At 39.3% G+C, this 14,446-nt stretch overlaps 1 protein-coding gene across 1 annotated transcript in view; it reads left to right on the top strand.

The window, feature by feature from the left end:
* hmcn2 (hemicentin 2) overlaps window positions 1-14,446 on the top strand; it is a gene marked incomplete at its 5' end in the record, with an annotated part of 69,461 nt that overhangs the window by 30,619 nt on the left and 24,396 nt on the right. Inside the window, 7 exons of the mRNA XM_079468123.1 lie at window positions 415-559; window positions 894-1,006; window positions 1,524-1,677; window positions 2,762-2,921; window positions 6,731-6,858; window positions 7,118-7,363; window positions 7,988-8,071. Of these exons, the coding sequence (XP_079324249.1) occupies window positions 415-559; window positions 894-1,006; window positions 1,524-1,677; window positions 2,762-2,921; window positions 6,731-6,858; window positions 7,118-7,363; window positions 7,988-8,071 (1,030 nt within the window). The remainder of the gene's footprint in view (window positions 1-414; window positions 560-893; window positions 1,007-1,523; window positions 1,678-2,761; window positions 2,922-6,730; window positions 6,859-7,117; window positions 7,364-7,987; window positions 8,072-14,446) is intronic.

Below are 14,446 nucleotides of genomic sequence, written 5' to 3'. Positions count from 1 at the left end.
GCATAACTATAAGACTAACGAATAAGACAACAAGAACAATATTGTTTGCATCACTTTTAGAGCCTAATTTTTTCAAGCTGATGCATGAAAAAACATAAACATCCATTCAAAATCTATGACAACTTAAAGGACTTCATCACACTTAAAAAAAATAAACATAATGCTATGACCAATGGACCACTGGCAAAGTGACAAAGTTGAGGATAGTAAATTGATCTCATTGGTCTAAAATCACAGTTTACATATCTCTTAATAACTGAATTTGTACATGAAATAAATTATATTTTATTGTAATTGGATAACATCGTACTGCTTTTCTCACTACTGATTTCTGGAGACTGTTCCAAAAAAATATGTATTACCAGCCTATTGTATTACTGTTACTACAGTTATGCATGATTATCCTATTTATAGGTGCGTTTGGACGGGAGAGTCTTTCTAAGGAGTGACGGCAGTCTTCATGTGGATAGAGCTGTACCTGGGGATGCTGGGATATACGTGTGCACTGCTATCAATGTGGCAGGATCAGTCAATATCACAATCTCAGTGGATGTTCATGGTTAGAATGACACCATCTCCACATAACATAAAAACTGAACCTTTAAGACTGTAAAGCTGTTTGGGTTGATTTACCCAAATTTTGATTAAGGGTCCTTTTAAACAAAAGATATTAAAATTACAAAAAGACTATAGCATGTGTGAAAGTGACTAGTCCTTGTATTAAGATTTCATCTCATCTAGTCGATAATGCCGCTAAAATCAATGCTAATATTAGAGCTTCATATTTAGAGGCGTTAAGCTGAATTCCTCGTGAAGTATCTTTAGCGAAGTCTAATCTTGAACCTCAGGTTGTTGGGGCACTGAACAGCTGTTATTCTGACCTACTTTCGCAGTCCTTCCCGATATCAAAGCCGGACCCCTGCACTACACAGCCAATGAGGGGACAGCCATCACCCTGTCCTGTGAAGCAAGCGGGGTCCCTGCACCATCCATCGTCTGGTCCAAGGTACATCATCACAGTTGTTCTAGCTCGTTCCATCTTGTTGACTAATGACACTTTTGGCCATGTTATAAACCCGGTGATGAGAAATAGCACTGTGCTAAACAGAGAGCCGGGACAATGTCATATAATGGAGGTAAGAGTAGTGCTGATGTCGTCCATTTGTCTTATGATGCATCACTCTCTCCAATGGCCTTTCAAACAAATGCAAGCTCACATCTGCCCGGTCCGTCACAGGGAGTTAATTTTTCCACCACTTTATTTCCGAACACGATAGATTGGGTGCGTGTTGTCCACAGAATACACCCAAGGCATGTAAATTGCTATTCTGGTCACATGAAAGAAGTTCTGCTAAAGCTATCTTGTTTTCCGTGGAACAAGGGGTGGGGGCTTGGTATGCACGGGAAATGCTTGATTCCTGGTAACCTGAGAGGCGGATTCAGAGGTTTCGCTGATCCGTGGAGACTTTGGACTGTATGTGAATTTCAATGCTTGTTTCAGGACCAGCGTCTTCTCTTCCCAGGGCCGAGACACCAAGGCTGTGTCGCCACCTCTTGAAGGACCTGACGGAAGCCTGTACATTCCCAGTCCCACGACGGAGGACTCAGGGGTGTACGTGTGTACCGCCAGCAGTATAGTGGGATTCACCAGCAGAGAGATGCATCTGAGTGTTAACAGTGAGAAATCTCATACTTCAGGCTCAAATTCTATCCACAAAAATGATCTTTATGCTGTAAAAGCTTTCTTAGTCAATACTTTCATCTTGTCAAAAACAAACCAAAGTTATATAAACACAATTGAAACAGAATAAACTGAATTGCAAAATTGCGTAAGATATGATACAGAAGAGAATTCAGAAGAGATGATACTTACAACATTGGGAAATCTTTTTTTCTTGTTAACATAAATTAAACATCCCATTTGGCCAGAATTATGCAAGAAAAACAATACTTGTGAGTGGGGTAGAATAATGAATTTCATTCAAGATAAAAAAAAATCTTTATTGATTTAAATTTTTTGACAGATCAGAATCATTGTTGTTGAAATATTTGATACACAATGGCTTTTAAAAAGAATGTGACCCCGTCTGTAAAATCCCAAATCTATGAGATTAGGAGCATTAAAGTAGTCATTTAGGATTTTATTGGAACTACGTTTCATTGTTTTGCACAAAAAAGAAAGTTGTCCACTGATTTTATCTTTGACAGGGCTTTGACATCCTTGATATTATATAGAATGATCATTAAAAACAATAAATCGCAGTCAGGATCACAAATTACACAAAAAAATAATGATTTAAGTTTAGCTCCGTATACTGTGGGAGGCTATATGAGACCAGTTTTTGATTGCACTTATGCTTTTTGTTGTCCTTATGCTGTCCTATTGCTTCCATTGTTTACCTCATCTATAAATTGCTTTGGATAAAAGCGTCTGCTAAATGACTAAATGAAAATATCACAAAAATAACAAATACACTTTTTAAAAAATCCCCAAATATCTGGGGAAACATTTTCATTAAACAAACCTACGTGTAAGTATTTCATTAACATATTATATTTTTAATATAGACATATTTGTGAATTGTAATGTAAATATTTGAGTTACTCAGATTTACTTATTTTTATATTTACTCATTTAAATTGTATATTTCATTGATGTCACAGCATTGAAATGTTCTTAATTTATTTGTGTAAATTGTTTCATGTAAAATCAGTTAAATTGTATTGAGAAACTAAACATCTTAAAATCTAATTTCAACAGCCAGACCAAGAATCGTTGGTGCTGATGGGCCGCAGGCAACGGTTGAAAAGGCAGCTGAGGTCGGCTCAGAGGTCATCCTTCCATGCGAGGTTCACGGAAGTCCTGCCCCTGTGGTGACTTGGAGCAGAAATGGTCAGCCCATTCCCCCTGTCACAGCCTGGTAAGATTATTCAAATCGGTACCGTCAGACCCCGCGATGATCACATAAATACACTAAATCAGCTTTAATGCAGATCTTTCCAAAACGTTCTCATTTAAATCACCATAATCATTGAACCACGAGGCCAAAGCTGTAGCCTTTTCGATCACGTTTGACTTCATCTAAATATTTAAACTGTTTGTACAGTGGAACAATGCCATTACAGTGCATAATAAATGGCAAAAATATGTCCTCGATGAGTGATAAATGATTTCTTGCTGTGAAGGAATGGGCCCTGATGAGGTGATGTAGCCATCTATAAAAGACTTCAGCTGTGTCAAAATTGACCCCAGCTGACTTTCCTTACCTCATTCTATCTCTCACTCCCTCAGACAAGAACATGAGCCAGTTCTGTTTCAGTGGAGTCGTTCAAATCACATTAGATTTCAGCTTCACGGAGTGATGCTTTACATTCATTTGGCTTAACTGAAAATAAGATGGTCTCACCGCTAATCTCTCGTTTTGAGCGTTGGAAATCATGATGAATTGTGCTTCCCTGAAGATCTCTTCAGAAGTCCAGGGATGTGACGTGGGAGATGTGGCTCTCACACCAGTTAAAGTTGGATTTAAGATGTCTTTCTAAATAGGTTTGGGTTTTGTCAGAACAAAACTGCCTACAGTCATTGTGAAAGTCGTGTGAAGTCATACTGTATCTACTATTAAACAAAAGCAAAAGGTGGAATCACATGGGCTTGACTGGAAAGCAGATGTTAGGTTCATTATGTTGAGGTTGACTCATCAGGTTGATGCCTTTACTCATACTAGCACCCATAGGAGAGGAAAATCGCACATGAGATCTTTAATATCTCAATTAAAGGTCAGCGGTGAGATTCAATTGAGCGAATGGACAATTTCGCCTAAGTCTCTGGTTTCTCTGATTTTTCTCCTGAGTCAAAAAGCTCAAACTGTGCTAAGGCATGCCAAAGTACTCGTAACTAACTGATTTCTGTCTCTTTTTATGTCCTCCATTGAATTTTTAAGAGAATCACTTGAGACAGGATTAAATGGGAACTCCATTCGGTCTTCTGCTCTATGAAAGTGCCACTGAGCAATAAATCTGTACAGACATATCTCCATCAGGTAAAGTCTGAGCAGACATATTTCAGTCAGGTCAACTCGATGAACAATTAATTTATGATGACAAGACGGATGAATCAGAGTTAAAGAAGCATGCTGGGAATTTTAAGACGCTGGAGCGTTGTGATGGCATTTGTCAGAGAGATGCATAGGTATTGCAATGGTATAAGGGTGACAGCTTTAGGATTAGGTAATGTGGTATTTCTGTAACAGTGGAGTATTACCGGAATGGCGAGGCGTTGTATTGCTGGTAAGAAAAGGAATGAGAAGTGTGAATAGTGTGTGTGTTTTGAGTGATAGTCACAGAGGAAGAAGTGTAGCCTGCGTAATGTTTAAGTCTCCAGGAGCTTCCTGTCTCATAAAACAGCATGTCGACGTCTCCGTCTGCCTGACGAGAATAACACACCACTGCAGAGACATCTGCCACACAGGAAAGAAGATTGTGTGTGGAAAGTGTGTTTAATGTAGAACGGGAAAGCCTCAGGGATGTTAGGGGGCACCAGTGGTCTAACCTTTATGGGGTTAGAGTTTTAACCGAGTGTGATGGATTTTTACATGTTCTGTGATAAAGAGGAGGACAAAGAGTGCTGCTTAAAATAAAATGAAGGATCCATTTATAAACAAAAATTTAAATAAGTCTTAAACTTTTTGAATGGACAAGTTCATAGATATATTTGAAATGGTTAAATATGGTAAATCGAACATTTAAATAAATAACACAATTAAATAATACATAAATAAATGTCTATAAAGTTTATAAATAGAATATAAATAGTTTATTTTCATAATGTTTCAATAGATAAAACAATAAAAAGTACAATTATAAATAGTTTTAAATCACATCTTAATGAAGTGTTTGCCAAATGTTTTTCTCTTTTTTTGTGCCAAATGCTTTTTTACTATAAAACTATAAAATCAACTTCTAACTAATATGGTGTGGCAAAGATGCTCTCTACATTGTGTGTTTTTTAAAAGGATTGCTTTTAAAGGGCCAGCATGTAAAATGACGCTGTCATTACGTTTTCCCTTCTTTAGTGAAGGAGATAACGTATTTTCGAAACACGCTCTGTGGAGAAGTTTGTCTGTTTAGGGCTACTGTAGAAACAACATGGCGAATTCCATGCAAGGGGATCCCAGGGTGTATGTAGATAGAAAAAGCTAATTCTATGATAATAAAAACATAACACTCATTATGCAAGGTCTTTATACACCTCTGAAGACGTATGTATATTATGTATATTGCATTTCTGTCAATAGAGTCTCCAAGGATGATACATTGGCCCTTTAAAATCATTCTCAGTAAAATGTAAAACAACTCAGTGACTCATGATTTGATCATGAGGATGATTGTAATGTTATCTATTTTTGAAATATTACAACAGAAGATATTTTAAAACCCAGATCAATTTCTTCTGCTTTCTTTCTCTTTCTGGCTCACTCATGCACCACTGATTTCCATAATTACCCACAGTCTGTATACGCATGTGAGCACATGTGTTTCTATGAAGGTAAATGCCGTGTCTTCCTGATGGGTTCAGCGTCTTTATTTGTGGATGTTTGTGTCTCATCTCCTGTATGTTCCTGCTTGAATTGTTAGACATTAGAGATGGTGTCCGTTGAACTCCAACATTGATCATGGGCAGTTAGGACAGGGATATTCAGTCCTTGGAGTTCTGGTATCGAAACTTTCTGAGCAAATGTTGGGGTGATCATACCTTTGAATGTTAGTGAAATAAGCATGAATTTCCGGAATAGGGCGACTGTGAATTGTCAAATTGGCAGCTTTAAAGCATGGAATTCTTTTTTTTACAATTGCAATTGCATTTACAATTGTTAATCTGCATCAGATTTGTTATTTATTAACAGATGCGGCATTCTTTTATGTGACATTTAGCATGCATTTCTGTCAGCTGCGCACGACTATCTAAATACATTGTGCTAATAAAATGTTTGCTGTGATTGTAATTCTGGTGCAAATGATTAAATTTATGCTACATTTTCCACTCCAGATGTAGCTTCTGTCCGGCTTCTTTCACAAAGGACACGTTCTTACATTCCAAAACAGTGAGATGGGAGTCACTTAACTGAAACAAAATGCAGGTGTTTCAAGACATGCTGAACATTTCTATTTGAAGTGGCGTCTTCAAAATAAACAGCATGTTACACAGATAAACAATTTTATTTAAAGACGGTGCAGCCGGGCACTGGAACATGTCCCGCGGGAAGGGGCCCTTAACTCTTCCATGTGGACAGAAAACAAATTACTTTCAGAATTATATGAATGATGATCAGAAATGATTCATTGACCAGGTGGAACCAATCTTAGGTCTGGATCTCAATCCATCTAATTGGTAGCCTCAGCGATAGTCCACATGTGCAGCGGTGGAGAGCTTAGTCCCAATGAGGTTTAGTGAACATGGTAACCTTTGTATGTTCCTTTCTGATATTAGTTTTATTTGTATTTCAGACTAGTTGTCATAATAAAGTTGCTGAGCAAAATGTTTCCAGACTAAATTAATTCAAGCTGATTTTATCGATTGGTTTCAATCGCTAAGGTAGAAACTTGCTTGCGTGCATACACAATGGCCGCATGTTCACTTGCACCAGTCTGTAGCACATCTGTAGAAGTACCATGATTTAAAAACGTGCGTCCTTTTACCTCACTTTCTGAACTTTGACCTTTCCTCAAACAGGTTCACGGTTTTACCGTCTGGTTCTTTGAAGATTACTGATGTCAGACTGATAGACAGTAAATTCTACACCTGTTCTGCTGTTAGCCCAGCTGGAAATGTATCACTCACCTACAATTTACAAGTTCAAGGTAAAATCCAACGGCGTCAACATTTATCTGTAACAAATAACACCGTATATTTACCTTCACATTAAATTTGAAGACATTCTGCCTGCACATGAAAAGTATTGTGGTGTTACCATGGTAACAGTGATGGTGCTACTATGGTAAATTGAGATTCTCCAAAGAATCCCTACCATGGTATTTTTACATGAGTGTGGCATTTGTAAACATTTCATATTCTTCAGTTTACAGAAAACATAGACTTTACCACATTCTATTTTACCAGCTAAACCAAGAATTCAGCCAGCACCTACTTCTCTGAAGGCTCTGATTGGCCAGACTGTGGTCTTGCCATGTGTAGTTCAAGGAGAACCAAGTCCTCAGATTAGTTGGCTTCATGATGGACTTCTTGTGAGCACTGACAGAATGCTGAAGATCCAGACAGTCCAACAGTCGGATAGCGGCACTTACAGTTGTGTTGCCAGAAACAGTGCTGGAGAAGACACCATAGAGATTCTTCTGCAAGTGTTAGGTATAGTATTTCTGTTGTGTATACGTAGTCATAAAATACTGCATCAAATCTATTTAGAAGTCTTTGCAAACCATCAGGACAACCTTGATAAAAAAACCTGCTGAAAAAACAATAGAATCCTAGCAGAGACCATGACAGAAATTTGAATGGTTTACATTGAAATACCATTATAAACCATTAGCTTTTACAATAATTGTTGTAGTATGTTTTGGGCATTAATCCCACGAATGGAATCCATCACACACCAGTAGAACCATTTTAAACCAATACAAATCCAAAACTTTACTGCCCTGCTAAAAAAAGCAAATTTTTAAAGCACATTTATTTACATACATCCTACCACCAAACAATCTTTGAGCCTTTTGACTGCATTTTCCTTTACTGTTTCCCACAACTGTAATTTTCTATGCAAGATTAAAAGCTCTGTTTAAGCTGTATATTTATATATTTTATATTTAAACATTTATATTCATAATATCATATATTTATAAGGTAAACAGCTCATAATGCGCTGTGGAGGTTTTAAGTTACTGTAGTAATCACTTTGCATTGACCCTGAAACCAACCTTCGGCCTTGGACCTTTAAAGTTAACCTGTGAACTGCTTGTGTGTATGTGGTTACAGAGGCCCCTTATTTTGAGACAAATGGAGAGACCATCATTGAGAGTGTGGCCAACAAGAGAGTCATCATTCCTTGCCCAGCACGAGGTAGGTCACAGAGGTACAGATAAAGAGAGGAACCCTGCTGAGAAGAATAGCATATGTTATTTTCTATGCTTTCCCGGCATGAGGTTCTGGTATTCCCGCCAGGCATCTATATTTGTATTTATGCATTTGGCAGATGCTATTATCCAAAGTGACTTACATTGCATTGCATTATACATCTAAACTAAATCAAGTTTAATCTGGAAGACATAGCATTGCTAGCTTCTACATGACTAAATGCTCAAATCTGCTTGTTAAGTCGCGACGTAAGGAATACACCTTCCAGGTCCAAGCTTCCACTTGTATCAAGTGAGGCTACTATTGTAACAGACATTTATAATTACAATGAATGGCTGTCTGGACATCTGGGATTTTGTTATGAAGATTTTAGGATTATGGATTTACAATATTCCATGAGTGTATATTAGCGTCTGGTAGTGTGTTTGTGTAACGTAGGCCAGCTAGTGAAGAGCTGTGCAGTGTGTAAACCTCACTCCCCGACCAACAGAGACTCTCTAGCGACAGACGTTAGAGACTACCATATTAAGCCTACTCGTTTGAGCGCCTGTCTCCCATTCGGACCGACTCTGACAAGGCCTGTGCAGTGCGGGCGAGTAGAAGGTGTTGCATGACGTCAGTGATACCTGTAGTTCACCCAAACAATTCTGTCATGATTTACTCACCCTCTTATCATTTCGAACCTGTATGACTTTCTTTTTTCCACAGAACACAAAAGAAGATATTTTGAAGAAAGTTGGTAACCGAACAGCGACGGAACTCATTCACTTCTATTGTATGGACACAAAACCAATGTAAGTGAATGGGTGCCGGTTAACAACATTCTTCAAAATATCATCTTTTGTTTTCTCAGAAGAAAGTCAGACAGGTTTGAAATGACAAGAGGGTGAGTAAATGATGACAGAAGTTACATTTTTAGTTGAACTATCACTTTAATAAGCGGAGTGTCAAGCTTTTTTTTTTTTCGCATTTTGACATTTTGTTATTTCATTTTTGTTGTGTATTTTGAGTATTATTCCAATAGGATAATTTTGCCATAACACCCCACCAATAGAATCCACATACCAGTCGTTACCATTAATACCAATACAATTCCCATTATAACCATTTGATTTAATCCATAACATTTTCTGTTGTTGGTTTTTTTCATCAGGGAAGTCTTTTACATTTTAAATTTCAATTTGTTTTTATAGGCTACAGTAACAGATCAAAATTTAAAATAGCAATTGGAATAACTTGCTTAATAATGACTTAATAATGAAATATACATTTCAGAGAAATGCCATTGCTCCACAATTTCTTTCCATTACCATACACTGAACATCACATATCTCCTGATTGACTGTAATTGTGTTTCGTTGTGTGGAAATTCATGCTGATGTACGCTGGTCTTTTTTCGTAAGTTTTTTCATCATCCCTTGAGTTTATTTTATAAATAATGGCAACATATGAGCAAAAATAGCATATTTATACCAATTTTAACAAATTATGACTGAGCCACTGAATTTACTGTGTTACAGATATAAAATACATACAATGGGTTTATAGATAAACAATCTGTATGTAAATAATCATTGACATATGATTGTGAACTTCCAGCACCTTTATGAATGGTGAAGCTCATCCTCCCATGAAAAGAATTATGTGTGACAAAAGCTGTCTCTGTGTTTTCTGGAGCCCTGTTTTCCATTTTCCTGCATCTCGCACCAGATGGTCTCTTTCCTCATCTCAGCCTCGTCCTGGCTGCTGTAATTTTGTGTTTCTCTTCAGATTTTGTAACACTTTACACGGGTTGAATCAACATCTCTCTCACACAAACACACTTGGAAAGGAAAGGTGTTTTGTGCAAATTTGCGAATGTGACACTGTCTGCTGATGTGCATACTCTCCCCCGGCATCATAAGCTGATAGGTGTTGTTTTGACGGAAACCTGCCATGGCAACCCTGCATGAGTCGCAGATATGACATGATGAATGTGTTTCGTGACTGCACGTGTGTGTGAAGTGCTACACGGCAGCTGGAACTCTACTCTTCTGTCTCTGAGGGCCACATCTGCTTTCCGGCAAAAGTGGGCCCACCGGGAAAGGAATCTTAATTATGGGCCACTACAGGACAAGAGGAGCGAGAGTGCAGGGGGAGAAAGTGTTTGATGGGTCTTGTTTGAGGAAAGATAAGAGATGGCCATCAATAGAGTAGGGAATCAGCACTGATTCTGCAGGGACATGGCGATATATTGTAGTAATATCTAGATCATTATATAATAATATTGCAGTTCTTCATGTTTAGTGTGTAGTTTTTGAGTGTATGATTATTTTTGCTGTGTAACACAAAGTATGTGGGCTCCCAAATTAGTACCAAATTCTTCAAAACATCTTCTTTTGTGTTCTGTGGAAGAAAGAAAGTCATGCAGATTTGAAATTGACATTATGATGAGTAAATGACGAAAGAATCTTCTGTTTTTGGGTGAACTATCTCTTTAAAATAGACTTGTTTTACACCCCTGGTCTGTCAAAGTCACGTAGCCAGTCATCTGTTAATTCAAATTTGCATTGATTTGCTTTTAGGGTTTTTTTCTATTCCATTTTAGTGCCTTAAAGGGTGTTGTTATGGCGACCAATGCTTGAGTCTGACTGCGACGTCTGTGAAGCACTTAATGAGAGCTACTTAGAGAATATGACAGTCAAAACATGTGCAAACCGACATGCTGTTGAACATATTTACTTACAATCATTAAAAGAATCAAGAGACGCTTCACAATAATAATTCATAATCATGATCCACTCAAACTATACACTAAAAACGAAAGCTCCATTGTTTTTGCTGCATTCCAAAGGACAAGTTTGATGATCTTACCTGCAAATTGATATCAAATGACGATGTGTAAAATATCGATACACTGCTTTATCTACTCAGTTAGATGAAATGGTAATAATATGTGACCTGGAACATAAGGGTCATAAGGAAATAAGCTTTCAATGGATGTATGGTTTGGGTACTTTATATGCAACCCAAAGACCTGGTGACAGCCTGAAGAGACTGCTGGCAGGAGGGAATAGACCCCATCGGGGCAGACATGGGCTAGCTACCCATGTTGGCAGGATCCATTACTAAAGCGTAATGGGTCCACCAACCTATGGCTAAACACAAAAGGAAGCATGAAAACGTATCGACGGATCACATGGCAACAAACCTTGGAATCTAAATGACAATGAACCAGGAGATCAGCACAGCAGAAGTTGGAACAACAGGACAGAAAATACAGAGATGTGAAAACCAAGATCCCAAGGTCACAGAAGGAAACGATGGTCTGAACTAAGTCCAGGTTACAAAAAGAAATAGACAGACTTGTGAGAGAAAGGAGGAGCCTGAGGAAACCGTGGAAGAAGGCCACAGAAGAGGAAAGGAAGGGCCTAGAGGCACTACAAGGCAATATTAAAAGTCGCCTGGCCTCGCTGCAAAGAGAGCTTGAGAAAGTAACATAAGAATAGGGAGCGAACCAGGACCGCTTTCTACAATGATCCTTACAAATTTGTCAGTAGCATCTTTGGCAAGGAGAAAACTGGGACCCTTAAAGTACCTTTAACAGATCTTGAGGAACAGCTACGGAAAACATATTCCGACAATCAGAGACATGAGCCACTTTCCATTCCAGAGAACATGCCACCAATTCAGCAACCAGAACACCAGATGGACACAAGGCCCCCTAAATGAAGCAAAGTTGAGAGTGTATTAAAATGGGCAAGATCAGCTTCAGCTTCTGGACCAAACGGTATACCATACAGGCTATATAAGAAAGCCCCTGGGGCGTTGAGGTACCTTTAATGGCTGTGGCATGGAAAAAGTAGGTGATACCAATGGTCTGGAGAAGAGCAGGAGGCATACTGATACTCAAAGAGAAAAACTCCTCAACTATTGACCAGTTCAGCCTCTTGAATGTGGAAGGTAAGATTTTCTTCAACGTTGTGGCCAATAGAGTCTCAGGATTTCTGAAGAGAAACAACTTTATTGACACTTCAGTGCAGAAGGCAGGCATAGGGGGTTGATCTGGATATTTGGAACATGCTAACAACATCTGTCACCAGTTGCAATTTGCAAAAAAGGAGAAGAAAGACCTGCATGTGTTTTTTTCTACACCTTGCCAATGCCTTTGGATCAGTGCCACATGGGCTAATAAGGACACCCTTTAACTTTTTCCATGTTCCAGAGCAGATAAAGCTGATTAAGACATATTTTCAGGTTCTTCAATTCTGCATTACCACATAGTATAGTACCACCATGTTGCAACAGCTGGAGGTTGGCATAATGGCAGGTTGCACAATTTCACCACTGACTTTCACAATGGCAATGGAAATAATAATCTGCGCATCGTGTTGGGTGGTTGGAGGAGAGCGTTTGAAAAATGGGTTGCGCCTACCTAAAATCAGGGCATACATGGATGACAAGACAACCATCACAACAACCAAAGCATGTACAAAGTGGCTGCTGGATACGCTCCAGGAGAACATTAGTTGGGCACAAATGGAGGTCAAACCTTCTATTGTCAAGGGCTATTTTACCAATGACAGGTTCTGTATAAATTCCATACCAACGGTCATGGAAAAGCCAATCGAAAGCCTTGGACGGGGGTACACTGCAGACCTTAAAGATGCCAAACAGGTGGAACAACTCATGCAAGAGACAACCAGTCGACTCGAGAAAATCAATAAGATAGCCCCATTTCAAGTCCCAACCACCCAACAACAGCGGTTAGAGATGCAAATGCAATCCTCGGACATAAGGACATCATGGGACAAGTTCAACAAGGCAGAGGGGGACTTGTTTTGGCATTAACCACACCCACATGGCAAAAACGACACCAAAGGAAAAAACGTCACCTTGTAGTGGAGGAGGTTTGGCAGGAGAGGAAGCAAGTAGATGTGCCAGAGTGGTCCTTCAAGGCCAGCAAGGACGTTGGATGAGGTGGGAAGGCATTGCATGGCGCAAAATCACTTGGAGTGAGCCAAACCCTTAACCCCAGATTCAGGCCTGTGAGTAGAGCCAGGGATTGGGAAATGCGAGTTGAGTTAAACCACAGACTTACTTTCCCCCAGGAAATCGCAACGACCAACCTGCAGCCATACATGGTTCTGTGGTCCAGCTCTAGTAGGACAGTCCTCATATTTGAGTTGTCTGTACCTTGGGAAGAGGCCATTAACGAAGCATTTGAAAGAAAGAATCTCCGGTATGCCAACTTGGCAGCAGAGGTTGAAGAGCGGGGATGGACATCGAAAGTGTTCCCGGTGGAAGTGGAGTGCAGGGGCTTTGTTTCCAATTCCACTACAAGGCTGCTTAAGGAAGTGGGAATCAGAGGACAAGCCCAACGGACGGAAGTCAAAGAACTTGCCACTGTTGCTGAGAGAAGCAGCCACTGGCTGTGGTTGAAACGGAATGACACAATATGGGCTGCCAAATGACCTCGCAAATAAAATGGTGTTGTGTGTTGTAATGTTATGCCATACGGGACCGGGGACACTGAGCATGCATTAATGGTGCCAGTGGGGTTATAACAGTCTTAGCCAACGGGTTAGCACATATGGTTGTGTGGATTGTGGTACTGTGTTGTAATGTTGTGACATACTGGACCAGGGGCACTGAGCACGCATTTCAGTGTAGGCAGTCGTGGCCTAATGGCTAGAGAGTCGGACTTGTGACCAGAATATTAATGCCTTTTTCTGCATTACCTTATTCTACATCCATTAATCCTACCAGATAGCTACACCTAAAAACTACCTTATAAGCAGTAATAGTTTATTGAGTCTAAATATTGAGAAAATTGCCTGCAATGTTAATTCTAGTTGCTGTCCATACTGTGGCACAACTTTGTATACAAATTATGCATTTAGAAATCGAGCTTGAGCGGGGCATTAGTGGTTCTAGCAAACAGAGCCATTGCTTTAATTCACAGGGTCCGGGACAGCATTTATATGAGGGCTTCCTCTCCCTCGAGGCTAATGTGTAGACTATACTATAAAGGACTGTAGTGGGTCTCTTCATTATAGGACCCTTGATGGCAATGACCTTGCATTATAGGGTTGCTCTGGGTTTTGACTCCTATCCCTAAATGTTAATCTTCTGTAACATTTGTGCTACGAACACTGCACTATGTTGATTTACCAAAAGGTTTAAACACTATAGTCATGTGGAACTATTAAACCAGCAGCAGTCCTACATCTTATCCACTAATTTAGCCAATGATGTGACTTTGGGGTGGGGTTACATTCCCGTCCCTTATTGGCCACAATGGAAGATGGGCTACACAAAATTGTCAGTGGTAGACATCTGTTTGATAATCCTTGTAATAGCTGTTCCCTTGGGAAACAA

Source organism: Barbatula barbatula (genome assembly GCF_947034865.1).
Source record: "Barbatula barbatula genome assembly, chromosome: 11".
In the NCBI taxonomy this organism is placed as follows: Eukaryota; Metazoa; Chordata; class Actinopteri; order Cypriniformes; family Nemacheilidae; genus Barbatula; species Barbatula barbatula.
This window is presented reverse-complemented; position numbering and strand designations above follow the sequence as displayed.